The sequence below is a fragment of the Symphalangus syndactylus genome, chromosome 20 (genome assembly GCF_028878055.3).
Source record: "Symphalangus syndactylus isolate Jambi chromosome 20, NHGRI_mSymSyn1-v2.1_pri, whole genome shotgun sequence".
NCBI classification, from domain to species: domain Eukaryota; kingdom Metazoa; phylum Chordata; class Mammalia; order Primates; family Hylobatidae; genus Symphalangus; species Symphalangus syndactylus.
Window position 1 is genome coordinate 34,544,105 of NC_072442.2, and position 19,676 is coordinate 34,563,780.

General features: G+C 47.3%; 6 protein-coding genes across 6 annotated transcripts; all 6 read left to right on the forward strand.

Moving 5' to 3' along the window:
* The first annotated feature begins 1,867 nt into the window (after positions 1 to 1,867).
* Positions 1,868 to 2,242, forward strand: LOC129470248 (transcription initiation factor TFIID subunit 13-like). The gene has a single exon (XM_055257853.2). It carries the CDS (start codon positions 1,868 to 1,870, stop codon positions 2,240 to 2,242), a length of 375 nt encoding a protein of 124 aa, XP_055113828.1.
* A 1,694-nt stretch (positions 2,243 to 3,936) lies between these two features.
* Positions 3,937 to 4,533, forward strand: LOC129470450 (TATA-box binding protein associated factor 11 like protein 2-like). Its single transcript, XM_055258289.2, has one exon. The coding sequence runs from the start codon at positions 3,937 to 3,939 to the stop codon at positions 4,531 to 4,533; it is 597 nt and encodes a 198-aa protein (XP_055114264.1).
* Positions 4,534 to 9,256: 4,723 nt separating this feature from the next.
* LOC129470245 (transcription initiation factor TFIID subunit 13-like) lies at positions 9,257 to 9,631 on the forward strand. The gene has a single exon (XM_055257851.2). The coding sequence runs from the start codon at positions 9,257 to 9,259 to the stop codon at positions 9,629 to 9,631; it is 375 nt and encodes a 124-aa protein (XP_055113826.1).
* A 1,695-nt stretch (positions 9,632 to 11,326) lies between these two features.
* On the forward strand, positions 11,327 to 11,923 carry LOC129470445 (TATA-box binding protein associated factor 11 like protein 2-like). Its single transcript, XM_055258283.2, has one exon. The coding sequence runs from the start codon at positions 11,327 to 11,329 to the stop codon at positions 11,921 to 11,923; it is 597 nt and encodes a 198-aa protein (XP_055114258.2).
* A 4,723-nt stretch (positions 11,924 to 16,646) lies between these two features.
* Positions 16,647 to 17,021, forward strand: LOC129470247 (transcription initiation factor TFIID subunit 13-like). The gene has a single exon (XM_055257852.1). The coding sequence runs from the start codon at positions 16,647 to 16,649 to the stop codon at positions 17,019 to 17,021; it is 375 nt and encodes a 124-aa protein (XP_055113827.1).
* Positions 17,022 to 18,716: 1,695 nt separating this feature from the next.
* Positions 18,717 to 19,313, forward strand: LOC129470447 (TATA-box binding protein associated factor 11 like protein 2-like). Its single transcript, XM_055258284.2, has one exon. It carries the CDS (start codon positions 18,717 to 18,719, stop codon positions 19,311 to 19,313), a length of 597 nt encoding a protein of 198 aa, XP_055114259.1.
* Positions 19,314 to 19,676: the final 363 nt, after the last annotated feature.

The following is a 19,676-nucleotide window of genomic DNA, read 5'->3' on the forward strand; positions in this document are numbered from 1 at the left end:
TGGTAAGGTGGTGACAAGATATCTAACAAATAAAGTGACCGTACTTGACTATTTTCCAAAGTTTACTATTTCGGGGTCAGCTTAAGAACCTCACTGCCCGCCTTTGCCCTCACAAGTAATTAGCATGTGCCTAAATAAAGTTGAAGCCAGCTAGCTCCACTATTCCAAGCAGATACTGTCTAGGGTCTAGTCTCTGGAAGTATAAAGTACAGAGCTTACAAGTACAGCTACGCGAAAAGTTGTACCCAAGCTAGAAAGGCTTAAATGATCAATTGATGGATTTGTGTTTCCTCTGGAAGAGGGTACAAAGCAGAGCGCTAATACACATATATAGGGTAGAAGAGTTCAGGGCTTTTATGGACGGCACACAGCTAGGTGTCTTCAAAGAGGTGCACCAGGGAAGCCTCACTGGGCTCCCGTAGGGCGTCAATGGCCGCCCTCTGGAAGCGCACGTCCCGGATGATGTGCTGCCCGATCTTGCGCATCGGGCGCTGGAAGGGCAGCTTGAGGAGGTGAAGCTGCGTGGACTTCTGGTACTTTCTGATTTTGCGCACTGCCAGGCCTGTAGCGGTGAGGCTTCTTGATCCCTCCTGTAGGCGGCGCCCTCTTGCCGGCGGCTGCAGTGGCCAGGGTCTTCGTGGCGCCTGCCAGGCTGTGGCTTTGCCTGGCCACAATGGTGAAACCTCCTCTCTACTTTAAAGAATACAAATTTCTCCTGGCGTGGTGGCGCGCACAGTTGCTCCAAGCTACTCTGGAGGCTGAGTCAGGAGAGTTGCTTGGGCCCAGGAGGCAGAGGCTGCAGTGAGCTGCCATCAGGCCACTGCAATCCAGTCTGGGGGACAGAGGGAGACTCTGTCTCGAAAATAAATAAATAATATGCAATACAATACAATACAACAGCAGAACATAGAAATCATATTTTCATATTCCCCACACCCAGCCCAGTCTATTTCAGAGTATGTGATAAACCACTTGTTTCCCTATGAGTTAGAGATTTTTTTCTCAGACGTTTAAGTTTTCTAATGTGCAACTTCATAAAAGGTCTCATTTTTACCCTCATTGTTTTCTTTATTGTTGTGAAATGTGAACTTTGCGATTCTGTGAGGAATCCAGAATTCTGAAATGCCCCCGGCATTTCCCGCCCCGCCCTCCCCAGAGCCTAGCCCTGCCTCTGCCCCTCCCTTGGGTGCGGACGGAACCTCGAATTGAGGAGCCCGCCCAAAGCCCTGATTAGATTAGGATTACCCTGAAACAATAGCTGTTAAGGGCTGGGTCTAATTCAATCGTCTGTGCTCTTTATTTGGGACTGAACCTCCCTGAGATTCCATTCCCCTGTGGGTGATTCCTCAGCCCTGGAGGTGCAGACCCAGGGAGCTGCACGGCCCAGACCTGGGCAACACCTGTAAGAGCTCAGAGCATCCTCCCGGCAGCTGGCAGAACAAACAAGTGGGCCTGGGTTTCACATACCTGAGGAATTGGATTCTGCCACGAACTCGAATCAGATCGACGCCAGATTCTTCTCAGGTGAAGGCAACGACCCCACAGACAGACCCATCCTGGAGGTCCCTCGTGTGACTCTGAGCAGGAGGCAGTCACTTGGCCTAGTAGAACTTCTGAGCTGTGAGCCGGGGTTTGTTTTCAATATCCAAAATTGGTGAGAATTTCTTCTGCATTCATCTAAAACTAATAAACTCTCCATCCACAGGTTTCTCCATATTGTGGAAGTGAGATAAAGCAGTGTGTGTGTTTGTGTGTGGGAAGGGGAGGCAGGGAGCTGTGTCCACTTGTGACTAATCTATGGCTCGCCAGAAACATAGCAGCCAAAATCTTTGAAAGTTTCTGGGCTGTGGGTCGGCGGGCCAGTGGGATGGCAGACGAGGAAGAAGACCCCACCTTTGAGGAAGGAAATGAAGAAATTGGAGGAGGTGCAGAAGGTGGACAGGGTAAAAGAAAGAGACTTTTTTCTAAAGAATTGCGATGTATGATGTATGGCTTTGGGGATGACCAGAATCCTTATACTGAGTCAGTGGATATTCTTGAAGATCTTGTCATAAAGTATATCACTGAAATGACTCACAAGGCAATGTCAATTGGAAGACAAGGTCGAGTACAAGTTGAAGATATCATCTTCTTGATTCGAAAGGACCCAAGGAAGTTTGCCAGGGTGAAAGACTTGCTTACTATGAATGAAGAATTGAAACGAGCTAGAAAAGCATTCGATGAAGCAAATTACGCATCTTGACACTTTTTGTAGATTCTGAAAATTACCATCTGGGGAAACCAGATATCATAATTGTATATTTTCTAAAGTAAGGTTCTGATATCTAGCCGTGTAAATGAAAGATGGAGAAACAGAGAGTTTTCAGCCTTTCTTTTTATGCTTTTGATTTTAGAGTGATATTGGTGCATGTCGTTGCCTGCCTTTGTATTACCATACTTTAATCACTTACCGGGTTTTAATGACCACGCATAAGTCAAAGTACCTTGCAAACCGTGTCGTTCCTTCTGACTTTTGACTATCTGAAGGATAAAGTCGTATTTGCGTGTTAGGTATGTTTACGCCCTTGTAACCTTGTGAGCTATACTGTAGCTTTTTTCTTTTTCTTTTTCTTTTTTTTTTTTTTTTTCAGAGGGAGTCTCGCTGTGTCGCCAGGCTGGGGTGCAGGGGCGTGATCTCGGCTGACTGCGGGCTCCGCCTCCCGGGTTCGGGTGATTCTCCTTCCTGGGCCTCTCGGGTTCCTGGGAAGTGCAGGCGCCTGCCACCATGCCTGGCTAACTTTTCGTATTTTTGGTGGTGACGGGGTTTCGCCATGTTGGCCAGGATGGTTTCGATCTCTGAACCTCGTGATCCGCCTGCCTCGGCCTCCCACGGTGCTGGGACTGCAGGCGCCAGCCACCGAGCCTGGCCTACTGTAGCTATTTAATATGTGAAATCGAAATGGCATTTCTGACTTGACAGCTGAGGCTTGTACTTCATGTATTCTGAAGTTTTTAGACAACAACTAGTTTACTGTCTAGTTCATTATTAAAGAGAATGAACTAGGCCGGGCGTGGTGGCTCGTGCCTGTAATCCCAGCACTTTGGGAGGCCGAGGCGGGCGGATCACGAAGTCAGGAGTTCGAGACCATCCTGGCTAACACGGTGAAACCCCGTCTCTACTAAAAATACAAAAAATTAGCCGGGCGCAGTGGCGGGTGACCGTAGTCCCAGCTACTCGGGAGGCTGAGGCCGGAGAATGGCGTCTACGCGGGAGGAGGGGCTTGCGGTGAGCCGAGATCGCTGCACTGCCCTCCAGCCTGGTCGGCAGAGCGAGACGCCGTCTCCACACAAACAAGCAAACAAAAAAACAGAAAGCAAGTTTCACATTGCTTTCACAATACTTAATGCTGTGTTGGAAGGCTTTTTGATTTAAAATCACTTTGGATTGATAACATCCTGTTAAAGTTTTAGGAGAACACGTTTTCCCGGATCAAATTCAAGCTTCTTAAAATAAATGCTTTCAGTAGCAGGAATGGCATTGCTTAAAATGCTGACGGCAGGGTAAGCGTTTGCGTTAGTGTTTTATTAACATATTTGTAAGTACTTGTTCGTCGTGGAAATGTGTCCTTGCCTAAAACCATAGGTGGCTGTGGAAACCATGTTTGTAGTTCGGAATACCCAGGTTTTGTGGGTATTTGCTCTATGCGTAAAATTATTCTTGCCCTTAGTTTAAAGTAAGGATTACAGTTGGATTGAAGTCGATCACTGAATGTTATTGTTTATGAGACTTAACATTTTGAGTGCCGCTTAATAAACATGATCTGTAAATCAAAAAAAAAAAAAAAAACAAGAAAAAGGATGGTTCTCAAAATCTCACTTCGGATCCATAATCAAACCACCCCAGCTGTAACTTCTGCTGCTACAGCTGCTGTCACGGAGCAGACCTGAGTCTCACCCATGGAGACAGGCAGGCAAACAGTTGTGTCTGCTGAGATGTTCGCCACGCCCCAAGGTCTGAAGGGCAGCAACAAGGACGGGCTCCCTGAGGACCTAGATGGGAACTTGGAAGAACCCAGGGGTCAGGAAGGTGAGCTCAGCAGTCAGGATGTCACGGACCTCACAGAAGGCGACAGTGAAGCCTCAGCCTCAGCTCCTCCTGCAGCCAAAGGACGGAAAAGAGATACCAAAGGAAAGAAGGAGAGGAAGCCCACCGTGGATGCGGAGGAGGCTCAGAGGATGGCAACCCTGCTGTCTGCCATGTCTGAGGAGCAGCTGGCCCGCTACGAAGTGTGTCGCCGGTCAGCTTTCCCAAAAGCACGCATTGCAGGTCTGATGCATTCTATCACTGGCGGATCGGAGCCTGAGAACGTGGCCATTGCCATGGCTGGAATAGCCAAGGTCTTCGTCGGAGAGGTGCTGGAAGAGGCCCTGGACGTGTGTGAGATGTGGGGAGAAAAGCCCCCACTGCAGCCCAAGCATTTAAGGGAGGCTGCTCGCAGGTTAAAGCCCAAGGGCCTCTTCCCCAACAGCAACTACCAAAAAATCATGTTCTAGGCCCAAGGCCAGAGGGAAGGGTCTGTTTGTGCAGGCATAAGTACTGCATTCGTCTTTCAGTGACAGGACTGCGTTTGCTGGAGCTTCTGCATCTCAGTCTACCCTGGATTTACCCACCATCTTAGTGTCTTGAGACGTCAAGCTGCCCTTACCTGGATGAAGACAGCAGATTGTTTGGTAGTAGCCTTGGCTAAATGTTTGGGCCTCCGAGGTCATGTTGAGGCCTTTTTGTATGTCTTTCTAGTTGGAAGAATAAAGGTGCCTGGGCCTTGAGCATCCTGTGGACAGGAAGCTGCATTCAGAGAGGGAAGCCCTTTCCAGGACATTTGTACGGTTCCTTGCTGAAGCCTGCTGTTGCCGTGTCTTTGCTGGAATGCTTATGTCTGGGTTTCAGTAAGTGAAGGCGCCAGAAATGTTTCCCGAATGTTGTCCTGGGTAATTTTCATGCCCTTATGTATTTTTGTGAGTCATCACAAAAACAGTTAAACTCTTTTCCAAACTGCAGAAATAAAAATTACATCACAAAGCTTTTTTTTTTCTCTCAGTTGACCCTTCTCCTATTCCTGCCTACTGTGCTTTACGTCAGCAAGTGATCCTTTACTGTTTTAGAATGTAATATAGTATAGATGCATCGTAAAAGACGAGAGAGCATCCAATTCCAAAATCACCTTTCCTCACGCCGCCATTTGTAGCGAACTTCTATGTAGTTGAAAAGGCATACAGACAGCCTGTTGATACTTCATGTTTGCTACACACGGTGATATGGCCGGTTCATCCAGAGACACTGAAATTTAGTTCAAAACACTGCCTTAGAGTATTCCTGATTTTATTGATTCCACCGATGATCCACTCGGAAAATCAAACCTGAGTACACAGACATGGGGGAAGATATTAAAATATCGGACCAAGTAGGTTCATCACGAGTGACAAAGTTATTCCCAACTCTACTTGGACATACTCTGCTGTATCTTTATGATGCAATTGAGTAATTTTTCTTTACAGAATAAAGACCTGAGACTTACGACGGAATCACCCTGAACCTTCCCAGCACAGCTCACAGACATCCGTGGTTCCATTTCAGTGTGTTTCCCTCTGCCATGTGCCCCCTGAATCACAGAGTGAAAGCCAAATTTTCGAAAAGACCCCATTGTTCTGCTCTAATATCGAATGCAGAATAACATGTACTCTTTCTTCCTGGAGCCAAATAAACCCCCATACAATATAGTTGTATTTCCTCATACCCTCAGCTTTTGCTGCTAAAATAGGACTTATGGTACGTAGCATCTGCCTTTGGGTATTACGGAAATTTCTAAATTTTACCAAGAATTGGGAAATTCCGTTTCATACCTCCATATTCTGGCCTTCTTCAGCTTTCCTTTCCTTTAACCAACTTTCTTGCCTGGGCGTACCACAAGTTAGACCGGTGTGTCTTAGAGACACAAGGAGGGTACAGGTTCTTGGCAGAACTCATGGAGATGGGAGGGCTCCCTCAGAAATGAAAGTGCTTGAGCTCCCAAAGGAAGTAAGGTCCTAGAGACTCATTATCTCCCAGTCTTAACATGGCTCTCAGCTCATTCCTTTTCCATAGCATGGAGCAGTCTTGGAAGCTGTATTCTGGCAGATGTGGCAGCTCTGGCCCTTTCAGAACACTAGAGGAAAAGAGAACCTGGCCCAAGCAGCCTGCGGTCTAGACAGGCATCAGCAGAGGGCAGTGCTGATGGCGACTCCACACACAAGCTTAGAACATTTCTCTTGCCCCTCATAGAACTCAATACATTGAGTGGGGTCTGAGTAAATCTGAACTGCTGAAGACAGAAACAAGTTCACATCAAGGTCTCAGAGGTCAGCTCAAGAGCAGGAACACAGCGTTGTTCTCTCAGAGAGGAAAACTGGATTAGTTGAGAGGGTTCAGTGTCCCTACGCATTTTTTTTTTTGTTTTTTCCTGTAAGTTATGGGATACTAGTGCAAAACGTGCAGGTTTCTTACCAAGGTATACATGTGCCATAGCGGTTTGCTGCACCAATCCACCCACCATCTAGGCTTTAAGCCCCACATGCCTTGGGTGTTTGTCCTAATGCTCTCCTTTCCCTGGCCCCCCACCCCGTGACAGGCCACGGAGAGTCACGTTCCACTTTCTCTGTCCATGTGTTCTCATTGATCAACTCCCACTTTTGAGTGAGAAGATGTGGTGTTTGCTTTTCCGTTCCTGTGTTAGTTTGCTGAGAATGATGGTCCCCAGGGTCGTCCATGTCACCGCAAAGAAGACGAACTCATTCTTTTTTATGCTGCCTAGTATTCCCGGGTGTATATACCACACATATTCTTTATCCAGTCTATCACTGATGGGCATTTGGGTTGGTTCCAGGTCCTTTGCTCTTGCAAACTGTGCCGCAGTGAGCATATCTGTGCATGTGTCCTTGTAATTGGATGAATTATAACCCTTTGGCTATATACCCGGTAATGAGATAGCTGGGTCCAATGGTATTTCTGGTTCTAGATGCTTGAGGAATCGCCACACGGACTTCCACAATGGTTGAACTGATTTACACTCTCACAGACGTTGTAAAAGTGTTTCTGTATCTTCACAGCCTTGCCAGCATCTGTTGTTTCCTGACTTTTTAATAATCGCATACGAAATCTTCTCAATATGTAATATCACATAGCCACAGCTCTCAAGAAAGAAATCTGTAGACAGTGTTATCTTTTCAGGAGAAAGCTTTGACTGCTTTCATGGCTGGTTGTATTACACGTTTACGACAATGAGGTTTTTCCTGGAGCTTCACTACAAGTCGTAAAGTCTTTCTCATAATGTACCTATGGAGACTACCTAGAAAAATGTGGTCTCTGACTGGTGCTGGTAAGGTGGTGACAAGATATCTAACAAATAAAGTGACCGTACTTGACTATTTTCCAAAGTTTACTATTTCGGGGTCAGCTTAAGAACCTCACTGCCCGCCTTTGCCCTCACAAGTAATTAGCATGTGCCTAAATAAAGTTGAAGCCAGCTAGCTCCACTATTCCAAGCAGATACTGTCTAGGGTCTAGTCTCTGGAAGTATAAAGTACAGAGCTTACAAGTACAGCTACGCGAAAAGTTGTACCCAAGCTAGAAAGGCTTAAATGATCAATTGATGGATTTGTGTTTCCTCTGGAAGGGGGTACAAAGCAGAGCGCTAATACACATATATAGGGTAGAAGAGTTCAGGGCTTTTATGGACGGCACACAGCTAGGTGTCTTCAAAGAGGTGCACCAGGGAAGCCTCACTGGGCTCCCGTAGGGCGTCAATGGCCGCCCTCTGGAAGCGCACGTCCCGGATGATGTGCTGCCCGATCTTGCGCATCGGGCGCTGGAAGGGCAGCTTGAGGAGGTGAAGCTGCGTGGACTTCTGGTACTTTCTGATTTTGCGCACTGCCAGGCCTGTAGCGGTGAGGCTTCTTGATCCCTCCTGTAGGCGGCGCCCTCTTGCCGGCGGCTGCAGTGGCCAGGGTCTTCGTGGCGCCTGCCAGGCTGTGGCTTTGCCTGGCCACAATGGTGAAACCTCCTCTCTACTTTAAAGAATACAAATTTCTCCTGGCGTGGTGGCGCGCACAGTTGCTCCAAGCTACTCTGGAGGCTGAGTCAGGAGAGTTGCTTGGGCCCAGGAGGCAGAGGCTGCAGTGAGCTGCCATCAGGCCACTGCAATCCAGTCTGGGGGACAGAGGGAGACTCTGTCTCGAAAATAAATAAATAATATGCAATACAATACAATACAACAGCAGAACATAGAAATCATATTTTCATATTCCCCACACCCAGCCCAGTCTATTTCAGAGTATGTGATAAACCACTTGTTTCCCTATGAGTTAGAGATTTTTTTCTCAGACGTTTAAGTTTTCTAATGTGCAACTTCATAAAAGGTCTCATTTTTACCCTCATTGTTTTCTTTATTGTTGTGAAATGTGAACTTTGCGATTCTGTGAGGAATCCAGAATTCTGAAATGCCCCCGGCATTTCCCGCCCCGCCCTCCCCAGAGCCTAGCCCTGCCTCTGCCCCTCCCTTGGGTGCGGACGGAACCTCGAATTGAGGAGCCCGCCCAAAGCCCTGATTAGATTAGGATTACCCTGAAACAATAGCTGTTAAGGGCTGGGTCTAATTCAATCGTCTGTGCTCTTTATTTGGGACTGAACCTCCCTGAGATTCCATTCCCCTGTGGGTGATTCCTCAGCCCTGGAGGTGCAGACCCAGGGAGCTGCACGGCCCAGACCTGGGCAACACCTGTAAGAGCTCAGAGCATCCTCCCGGCAGCTGGCAGAACAAACAAGTGGGCCTGGGTTTCACATACCTGAGGAATTGGATTCTGCCACGAACTCGAATCAGATCGACGCCAGATTCTTCTCAGGTGAAGGCAACGACCCCACAGACAGACCCATCCTGGAGGTCCCTCGTGTGACTCTGAGCAGGAGGCAGTCACTTGGCCTAGTAGAACTTCTGAGCTGTGAGCCGGGGTTTGTTTTCAATATCCAAAATTGGTGAGAATTTCTTCTGCATTCATCTAAAACTAATAAACTCTCCATCCACAGGTTTCTCCATATTGTGGAAGTGAGATAAAGCAGTGTGTGTGTTTGTGTGTGGGAAGGGGAGGCAGGGAGCTGTGTCCACTTGTGACTAATCTATGGCTCGCCAGAAACATAGCAGCCAAAATCTTTGAAAGTTTCTGGGCTGTGGGTCGGCGGGCCAGTGGGATGGCAGACGAGGAAGAAGACCCCACCTTTGAGGAAGGAAATGAAGAAATTGGAGGAGGTGCAGAAGGTGGACAGGGTAAAAGAAAGAGACTTTTTTCTAAAGAATTGCGATGTATGATGTATGGCTTTGGGGATGACCAGAATCCTTATACTGAGTCAGTGGATATTCTTGAAGATCTTGTCATAAAGTATATCACTGAAATGACTCACAAGGCAATGTCAATTGGAAGACAAGGTCGAGTACAAGTTGAAGATATCATCTTCTTGATTCGAAAGGACCCAAGGAAGTTTGCCAGGGTGAAAGACTTGCTTACTATGAATGAAGAATTGAAACGAGCTAGAAAAGCATTCGATGAAGCAAATTACGCATCTTGACACTTTTTGTAGATTCTGAAAATTACCATCTGGGGAAACCAGATATCATAATTGTATATTTTCTAAAGTAAGGTTCTGATATCTAGCCGTGTAAATGAAAGATGGAGAAACAGAGAGTTTTCAGCCTTTCTTTTTATGCTTTTGATTTTAGAGTGATATTGGTGCATGTCGTTGCCTGCCTTTGTATTACCATACTTTAATCACTTACCGGGTTTTAATGACCACGCATAAGTCAAAGTACCTTGCAAACCGTGTCGTTCCTTCTGACTTTTGACTATCTGAAGGATAAAGTCGTATTTGCGTGTTAGGTATGTTTACGCCCTTGTAACCTTGTGAGCTATACTGTAGCTTTTTTCTTTTTCTTTTTCTTTTTTTTTTTTTTTTTCAGAGGGAGTCTCGCTGTGTCGCCAGGCTGGGGTGCAGGGGCGTGATCTCGGCTGACTGCGGGCTCCGCCTCCCGGGTTCGGGTGATTCTCCTTCCTGGGCCTCTCGGGTTCCTGGGAAGTGCAGGCGCCTGCCACCATGCCTGGCTAACTTTTCGTATTTTTGGTGGTGACGGGGTTTCGCCATGTTGGCCAGGATGGTTTCGATCTCTGAACCTCGTGATCCGCCTGCCTCGGCCTCCCACGGTGCTGGGACTGCAGGCGCCAGCCACCGAGCCTGGCCTACTGTAGCTATTTAATATGTGAAATCGAAATGGCATTTCTGACTTGACAGCTGAGGCTTGTACTTCATGTATTCTGAAGTTTTTAGACAACAACTAGTTTACTGTCTAGTTCATTATTAAAGAGAATGAACTAGGCCGGGCGTGGTGGCTCGTGCCTGTAATCCCAGCACTTTGGGAGGCCGAGGCGGGCGGATCACGAAGTCAGGAGTTCGAGACCATCCTGGCTAACACGGTGAAACCCCGTCTCTACTAAAAATACAAAAAATTAGCCGGGCGCAGTGGCGGGTGACCGTAGTCCCAGCTACTCGGGAGGCTGAGGCCGGAGAATGGCGTCTACGCGGGAGGAGGGGCTTGCGGTGAGCCGAGATCGCTGCACTGCCCTCCAGCCTGGTCGGCAGAGCGAGACGCCGTCTCCACACAAACAAGCAAACAAAAAAACAGAAAGCAAGTTTCACATTGCTTTCACAATACTTAATGCTGTGTTGGAAGGCTTTTTGATTTAAAATCACTTTGGATTGATAACATCCTGTTAAAGTTTTAGGAGAACACGTTTTCCCGGATCAAATTCAAGCTTCTTAAAATAAATGCTTTCAGTAGCAGGAATGGCATTGCTTAAAATGCTGACGGCAGGGTAAGCGTTTGCGTTAGTGTTTTATTAACATATTTGTAAGTACTTGTTCGTCGTGGAAATGTGTCCTTGCCTAAAACCATAGGTGGCTGTGGAAACCATGTTTGTAGTTCGGAATACCCAGGTTTTGTGGGTATTTGCTCTATGCGTAAAATTATTCTTGCCCTTAGTTTAAAGTAAGGATTACAGTTGGATTGAAGTCGATCACTGAATGTTATTGTTTATGAGACTTAACATTTTGAGTGCCGCTTAATAAACATGATCTGTAAATCAAAAAAAAAAAAAAAAAACAAGAAAAAGGATGGTTCTCAAAATCTCACTTCGGATCCATAATCAAACCACCCCAGCTGTAACTTCTGCTGCTACAGCTGCTGTCACGGAGCAGACCTGAGTCTCACCCATGGAGACAGGCAGGCAAACAGTTGTGTCTGCTGAGATGTTCGCCACGCCCCAAGGTCTGAAGGGCAGCAACAAGGACGGGCTCCCTGAGGACCTAGATGGGAACTTGGAAGAACCCAGGGGTCAGGAAGGTGAGCTCAGCAGTCAGGATGTCACGGACCTCACAGAAGGCGACAGTGAAGCCTCAGCCTCAGCTCCTCCTGCAGCCAAAGGACGGAAAAGAGATACCAAAGGAAAGAAGGAGAGGAAGCCCACCGTGGATGCGGAGGAGGCTCAGAGGATGGCAACCCTGCTGTCTGCCATGTCTGAGGAGCAGCTGGCCCGCTACGAAGTGTGTCGCCGGTCAGCTTTCCCAAAAGCACGCATTGCAGGTCTGATGCATTCTATCACTGGCGGATCGGAGCCTGAGAACGTGGCCATTGCCATGGCTGGAATAGCCAAGGTCTTCGTCGGAGAGGTGCTGGAAGAGGCCCTGGACGTGTGTGAGATGTGGGGAGAAAAGCCCCCACTGCAGCCCAAGCATTTAAGGGAGGCTGCTCGCAGGTTAAAGCCCAAGGGCCTCTTCCCCAACAGCAACTACCAAAAAATCATGTTCTAGGCCCAAGGCCAGAGGGAAGGGTCTGTTTGTGCAGGCATAAGTACTGCATTCGTCTTTCAGTGACAGGACTGCGTTTGCTGGAGCTTCTGCATCTCAGTCTACCCTGGATTTACCCACCATCTTAGTGTCTTGAGACGTCAAGCTGCCCTTACCTGGATGAAGACAGCAGATTGTTTGGTAGTAGCCTTGGCTAAATGTTTGGGCCTCCGAGGTCATGTTGAGGCCTTTTTGTATGTCTTTCTAGTTGGAAGAATAAAGGTGCCTGGGCCTTGAGCATCCTGTGGACAGGAAGCTGCATTCAGAGAGGGAAGCCCTTTCCAGGACATTTGTACGGTTCCTTGCTGAAGCCTGCTGTTGCCGTGTCTTTGCTGGAATGCTTATGTCTGGGTTTCAGTAAGTGAAGGCGCCAGAAATGTTTCCCGAATGTTGTCCTGGGTAATTTTCATGCCCTTATGTATTTTTGTGAGTCATCACAAAAACAGTTAAACTCTTTTCCAAACTGCAGAAATAAAAATTACATCACAAAGCTTTTTTTTTTCTCTCAGTTGACCCTTCTCCTATTCCTGCCTACTGTGCTTTACGTCAGCAAGTGATCCTTTACTGTTTTAGAATGTAATATAGTATAGATGCATCGTAAAAGACGAGAGAGCATCCAATTCCAAAATCACCTTTCCTCACGCCGCCATTTGTAGCGAACTTCTATGTAGTTGAAAAGGCATACAGACAGCCTGTTGATACTTCATGTTTGCTACACACGGTGATATGGCCGGTTCATCCAGAGACACTGAAATTTAGTTCAAAACACTGCCTTAGAGTATTCCTGATTTTATTGATTCCACCGATGATCCACTCGGAAAATCAAACCTGAGTACACAGACATGGGGGAAGATATTAAAATATCGGACCAAGTAGGTTCATCACGAGTGACAAAGTTATTCCCAACTCTACTTGGACATACTCTGCTGTATCTTTATGATGCAATTGAGTAATTTTTCTTTACAGAATAAAGACCTGAGACTTACGACGGAATCACCCTGAACCTTCCCAGCACAGCTCACAGACATCCGTGGTTCCATTTCAGTGTGTTTCCCTCTGCCATGTGCCCCCTGAATCACAGAGTGAAAGCCAAATTTTCGAAAAGACCCCATTGTTCTGCTCTAATATCGAATGCAGAATAACATGTACTCTTTCTTCCTGGAGCCAAATAAACCCCCATACAATATAGTTGTATTTCCTCATACCCTCAGCTTTTGCTGCTAAAATAGGACTTATGGTACGTAGCATCTGCCTTTGGGTATTACGGAAATTTCTAAATTTTACCAAGAATTGGGAAATTCCGTTTCATACCTCCATATTCTGGCCTTCTTCAGCTTTCCTTTCCTTTAACCAACTTTCTTGCCTGGGCGTACCACAAGTTAGACCGGTGTGTCTTAGAGACACAAGGAGGGTACAGGTTCTTGGCAGAACTCATGGAGATGGGAGGGCTCCCTCAGAAATGAAAGTGCTTGAGCTCCCAAAGGAAGTAAGGTCCTAGAGACTCATTATCTCCCAGTCTTAACATGGCTCTCAGCTCATTCCTTTTCCATAGCATGGAGCAGTCTTGGAAGCTGTATTCTGGCAGATGTGGCAGCTCTGGCCCTTTCAGAACACTAGAGGAAAAGAGAACCTGGCCCAAGCAGCCTGCGGTCTAGACAGGCATCAGCAGAGGGCAGTGCTGATGGCGACTCCACACACAAGCTTAGAACATTTCTCTTGCCCCTCATAGAACTCAATACATTGAGTGGGGTCTGAGTAAATCTGAACTGCTGAAGACAGAAACAAGTTCACATCAAGGTCTCAGAGGTCAGCTCAAGAGCAGGAACACAGCGTTGTTCTCTCAGAGAGGAAAACTGGATTAGTTGAGAGGGTTCAGTGTCCCTACGCATTTTTTTTTTTGTTTTTTCCTGTAAGTTATGGGATACTAGTGCAAAACGTGCAGGTTTCTTACCAAGGTATACATGTGCCATAGCGGTTTGCTGCACCAATCCACCCACCATCTAGGCTTTAAGCCCCACATGCCTTGGGTGTTTGTCCTAATGCTCTCCTTTCCCTGGCCCCCCACCCCGTGACAGGCCACGGAGAGTCACGTTCCACTTTCTCTGTCCATGTGTTCTCATTGATCAACTCCCACTTTTGAGTGAGAAGATGTGGTGTTTGCTTTTCCGTTCCTGTGTTAGTTTGCTGAGAATGATGGTCCCCAGGGTCGTCCATGTCACTGCAAAGAAGACGAACTCATTCTTTTTTATGCTGCCTAGTATTCCCGGGTGTATATACCACACATATTCTTTATCCAGTCTATCACTGATGGGCATTTGGGTTGGTTCCAGGTCCTTTGCTCTTGCAAACTGTGCCGCAGTGAGCATATCTGTGCATGTGTCCTTGTAATTGGATGAATTATAACCCTTTGGCTATATACCCGGTAATGAGATAGCTGGGTCCAATGGTATTTCTGGTTCTAGATGCTTGAGGAATCGCCACACGGACTTCCACAATGGTTGAACTGATTTACACTCTCACAGACGTTGTAAAAGTGTTTCTGTATCTTCACAGCCTTGCCAGCATCTGTTGTTTCCTGACTTTTTAATAATCGCATACGAAATCTTCTCAATATGTAATATCACATAGCCACAGCTCTCAAGAAAGAAATCTGTAGACAGTGTTATCTTTTCAGGAGAAAGCTTTGACTGCTTTCATGGCTGGTTGTATTACACGTTTACGACAATGAGGTTTTTCCTGGAGCTTCACTACAAGTCGTAAAGTCTTTCTCATAATGTACCTATGGAGACTACCTAGAAAAATGTGGTCTCTGACTGGTGCTGGTAAGGTGGTGACAAGATATCTAACAAATAAAGTGACCGTACTTGACTATTTTCCAAAGTTTACTATTTCGGGGTCAGCTTAAGAACCTCACTGCCCGCCTTTGCCCTCACAAGTAATTAGCATGTGCCTAAATAAAGTTGAAGCCAGCTAGCTCCACTATTCCAAGCAGATACTGTCTAGGGTCTAGTCTCTGGAAGTATAAAGTACAGAGCTTACAAGTACAGCTACGCGAAAAGTTGTACCCAAGCTAGAAAGGCTTAAATGATCAATTGATGGATTTGTGTTTCCTCTGGAAGGGGGTACAAAGCAGAGCGCTAATACACATATATAGGGTAGAAGAGTTCAGGGCTTTTATGGACGGCACACAGCTAGGTGTCTTCAAAGAGGTGCACCAGGGAAGCCTCACTGGGCTCCCGTAGGGCGTCAATGGCCGCCCTCTGGAAGCGCACGTCCCGGATGATGTGCTGCCCGATCTTGCGCATCGGGCGCTGGAAGGGCAGCTTGAGGAGGTGAAGCTGCGTGGACTTCTGGTACTTTCTGATTTTGCGCACTGCCAGGCCTGTAGCGGTGAGGCTTCTTGATCCCTCCTGTAGGCGGCGCCCTCTTGCCGGCGGCTGCAGTGGCCAGGGTCTTCGTGGCGCCTGCCAGGCTGTGGCTTTGCCTGGCCACAATGGTGAAACCTCCTCTCTACTTTAAAGAATACAAATTTCTCCTGGCGTGGTGGCGCGCACAGTTGCTCCAAGCTACTCTGGAGGCTGAGTCAGGAGAGTTGCTTGGGCCCAGGAGGCAGAGGCTGCAGTGAGCTGCCATCAGGCCACTGCAATCCAGTCTGGGGGACAGAGGGAGACTCTGTCTCGAAAATAAATAAATAATATGCAATACAATACAATACAACAGCAGAACATAGAAATCATATTTTCATATTCCCCACACCCAGCCCAGTCTATTTCAGAGTATGTGATAAACCACTTGTTTCCCTATGAGTTAGAGATTTTTTTCTCAGACGTTTAAGTTTTCTAATGTGCAACTTCATAAAAGGTCTCATTTTTACCCTCATTGTTTTCTTTATTGTTGTGAAATGTGAACTTTGCGATTCTGTGAGGAATCCAGAATTCTGAAATGCCCCCGGCATTTCCCGCCCCGCCCTCCCCAGAGCCTAGCCCTGCCTCTGCCCCTCCCTTGGGTGCGGACGGAACCTCGAATTGAGGAGCCCGCCCAAAGCCCTGATTAGATTAGGATTACCCTGAAACAATAGCTGTTAAGGGCTGGGTCTAATTCAATCGTCTGTGCTCTTTATTTGGGACTGAACCTCCCTGAGATTCCATTCCCCTGTGGGTGATTCCTCAGCCCTGGAGGTGCAGACCCAGGGAGCTGCACGGCCCAGACCTGGGCAACACCTGTAAGAGCTCAGAGCATCCTCCCGGCAGCTGGCAGAACAAACAAGTGGGCCTGGGTTTCACATACCTGAGGAATTGGATTCTGCCACGAACTCGAATCAGATCGACGCCAGATTCTTCTCAGGTGAAGGCAACGACCCCACAGACAGACCCATCCTGGAGGTCCCTCGTGTGACTCTGAGCAGGAGGCAGTCACTTGGCCTAGTAGAACTTCTGAGCTGTGAGCCGGGGTTTGTTTTCAATATCCAAAATTGGTGAGAATTTCTTCTGCATTCATCTAAAACTAATAAACTCTCCATCCACAGGTTTCTCCATATTGTGGAAGTGAGATAAAGCAGTGTGTGTGTTTGTGTGTGGGAAGGGGAGGCAGGGAGCTGTGTCCACTTGTGACTAATCTATGGCTCGCCAGAAACATAGCAGCCAAAATCTTTGAAAGTTTCTGGGCTGTGGGTCGGCGGGCCAGTGGGATGGCAGACGAGGAAGAAGACCCCACCTTTGAGGAAGGAAATGAAGAAATTGGAGGAGGTGCAGAAGGTGGACAGGGTAAAAGAAAGAGACTTTTTTCTAAAGAATTGCGATGTATGATGTATGGCTTTGGGGATGACCAGAATCCTTATACTGAGTCAGTGGATATTCTTGAAGATCTTGTCATAAAGTATATCACTGAAATGACTCACAAGGCAATGTCAATTGGAAGACAAGGTCGAGTACAAGTTGAAGATATCATCTTCTTGATTCGAAAGGACCCAAGGAAGTTTGCCAGGGTGAAAGACTTGCTTACTATGAATGAAGAATTGAAACGAGCTAGAAAAGCATTCGATGAAGCAAATTACGCATCTTGACACTTTTTGTAGATTCTGAAAATTACCATCTGGGGAAACCAGATATCATAATTGTATATTTTCTAAAGTAAGGTTCTGATATCTAGCCGTGTAAATGAAAGATGGAGAAACAGAGAGTTTTCAGCCTTTCTTTTTATGCTTTTGATTTTAGAGTGATATTGGTGCATGTCGTTGCCTGCCTTTGTATTACCATACTTTAATCACTTACCGGGTTTTAATGACCACGCATAAGTCAAAGTACCTTGCAAACCGTGTCGTTCCTTCTGACTTTTGACTATCTGAAGGATAAAGTCGTATTTGCGTGTTAGGTATGTTTACGCCCTTGTAACCTTGTGAGCTATACTGTAGCTTTTTTCTTTTTCTTTTTCTTTTTTTTTTTTTTTTTCAGAGGGAGTCTCGCTGTGTCGCCAGGCTGGGGTGCAGGGGCGTGATCTCGGCTGACTGCGGGCTCCGCCTCCCGGGTTCGGGTGATTCTCCTTCCTGGGCCTCTCGGGTTCCTGGGAAGTGCAGGCGCCTGCCACCATGCCTGGCTAACTTTTCGTATTTTTGGTGGTGACGGGGTTTCGCCATGTTGGCCAGGATGGTTTCGATCTCTGAACCTCGTGATCCGCCTGCCTCGGCCTCCCACGGTGCTGGGACTGCAGGCGCCAGCCACCGAGCCTGGCCTACTGTAGCTATTTAATATGTGAAATCGAAATGGCATTTCTGACTTGACAGCTGAGGCTTGTACTTCATGTATTCTGAAGTTTTTAGACAACAACTAGTTTACTGTCTAGTTCATTATTAAAGAGAATGAACTAGGCCGGGCGTGGTGGCTCGTGCCTGTAATCCCAGCACTTTGGGAGGCCGAGGCGGGCGGATCACGAAGTCAGGAGTTCGAGACCATCCTGGCTAACACGGTGAAACCCCGTCTCTACTAAAAATACAAAAAATTAGCCGGGCGCAGTGGCGGGTGACCGTAGTCCCAGCTACTCGGGAGGCTGAGGCCGGAGAATGGCGTCTACGCGGGAGGAGGGGCTTGCGGTGAGCCGAGATCGCTGCACTGCCCTCCAGCCTGGTCGGCAGAGCGAGACGCCGTCTCCACACAAACAAGCAAACAAAAAAACAGAAAGCAAGTTTCACATTGCTTTCACAATACTTAATGCTGTGTTGGAAGGCTTTTTGATTTAAAATCACTTTGGATTGATAACATCCTGTTAAAGTTTTAGGAGAACACGTTTTCCCGGATCAAATTCAAGCTTCTTAAAATAAATGCTTTCAGTAGCAGGAATGGCATTGCTTAAAATGCTGACGGCAGGGTAAGCGTTTGCGTTAGTGTTTTATTAACATATTTGTAAGTACTTGTTCGTCGTGGAAATGTGTCCTTGCCTAAAACCATAGGTGGCTGTGGAAACCATGTTTGTAGTTCGGAATACCCAGGTTTTGTGGGTATTTGCTCTATGCGTAAAATTATTCTTGCCCTTAGTTTAAAGTAAGGATTACAGTTGGATTGAAGTCGATCACTGAATGTTATTGTTTATGAGACTTAACATTTTGAGTGCCGCTTAATAAACATGATCTGTAAATCAAAAAAAAAAAAAAAAAACAAGAAAAAGGATGGTTCTCAAAATCTCACTTCGGATCCATAATCAAACCACCCCAGCTGTAACTTCTGCTGCTACAGCTGCTGTCACGGAGCAGACCTGAGTCTCACCCATGGAGACAGGCAGGCAAACAGTTGTGTCTGCTGAGATGTTCGCCACGCCCCAAGGTCTGAAGGGCAGCAACAAGGACGGGCTCCCTGAGGACCTAGATGGGAACTTGGAAGAACCCAGGGGTCAGGAAGGTGAGCTCAGCAGTCAGGATGTCACGGACCTCACAGAAGGCGACAGTGAAGCCTCAGCCTCAGCTCCTCCTGCAGCCAAAGGACGGAAAAGAGATACCAAAGGAAAGAAGGAGAGGAAGCCCACCGTGGATGCGGAGGAGGCTCAGAGGATGGCAACCCTGCTGTCTGCCATGTCTGAGGAGCAGCTGGCCCGCTACGAAGTGTGTCGCCGGTCAGCTTTCCCAAAAGCACGCATTGCAGGTCTGATGCATTCTATCACTGGCGGATCGGAGCCTGAGAACGTGGCCATTGCCATGGCTGGAATAGCCAAGGTCTTCGTCGGAGAGGTGCTGGAAGAGGCCCTGGACGTGTGTGAGATGTGGGGAGAAAAGCCCCCACTGCAGCCCAAGCATTTAAGGGAGGCTGCTCGCAGGTTAAAGCCCAAGGGCCTCTTCCCCAACAGCAACTACCAAAAAATCATGTTCTAGGCCCAAGGCCAGAGGGAAGGGTCTGTTTGTGCAGGCATAAGTACTGCATTCGTCTTTCAGTGACAGGACTGCGTTTGCTGGAGCTTCTGCATCTCAGTCTACCCTGGATTTACCCACCATCTTAGTGTCTTGAGACGTCAAGCTGCCCTTACCTGGATGAAGACAGCAGATTGTTTGGTAGTAGCCTTGGCTAAATGTTTGGGCCTCCGAGGTCATGTTGAGGCCTTTTTGTATGTCTTTCTAGTTGGAAGAATAAAGGTGCCTGGGCCTTGAGCATCCTGTGGACAGGAAGCTGCATTCAGAGAGGGAAGCCCTTTCCAGGACATTTGTACGGTTCCTTGCTGAAGCCTGCTGTTGCCGTGT

Coding starts and splice junctions, on each gene's coding strand:
- LOC129470248 (XM_055257853.2), top strand. CDS start 1,868: ATGGCAGACGAGGAAGAAGACCCCACCTTTGAGGAAGGAAATGAAGAA.
- LOC129470450 (XM_055258289.2), top strand. CDS start 3,937: ATGGAGACAGGCAGGCAAACAGTTGTGTCTGCTGAGATGTTCGCCACG.
- LOC129470245 (XM_055257851.2), top strand. CDS start 9,257: ATGGCAGACGAGGAAGAAGACCCCACCTTTGAGGAAGGAAATGAAGAA.
- LOC129470445 (XM_055258283.2), top strand. CDS start 11,327: ATGGAGACAGGCAGGCAAACAGTTGTGTCTGCTGAGATGTTCGCCACG.
- LOC129470247 (XM_055257852.1), top strand. CDS start 16,647: ATGGCAGACGAGGAAGAAGACCCCACCTTTGAGGAAGGAAATGAAGAA.
- LOC129470447 (XM_055258284.2), top strand. CDS start 18,717: ATGGAGACAGGCAGGCAAACAGTTGTGTCTGCTGAGATGTTCGCCACG.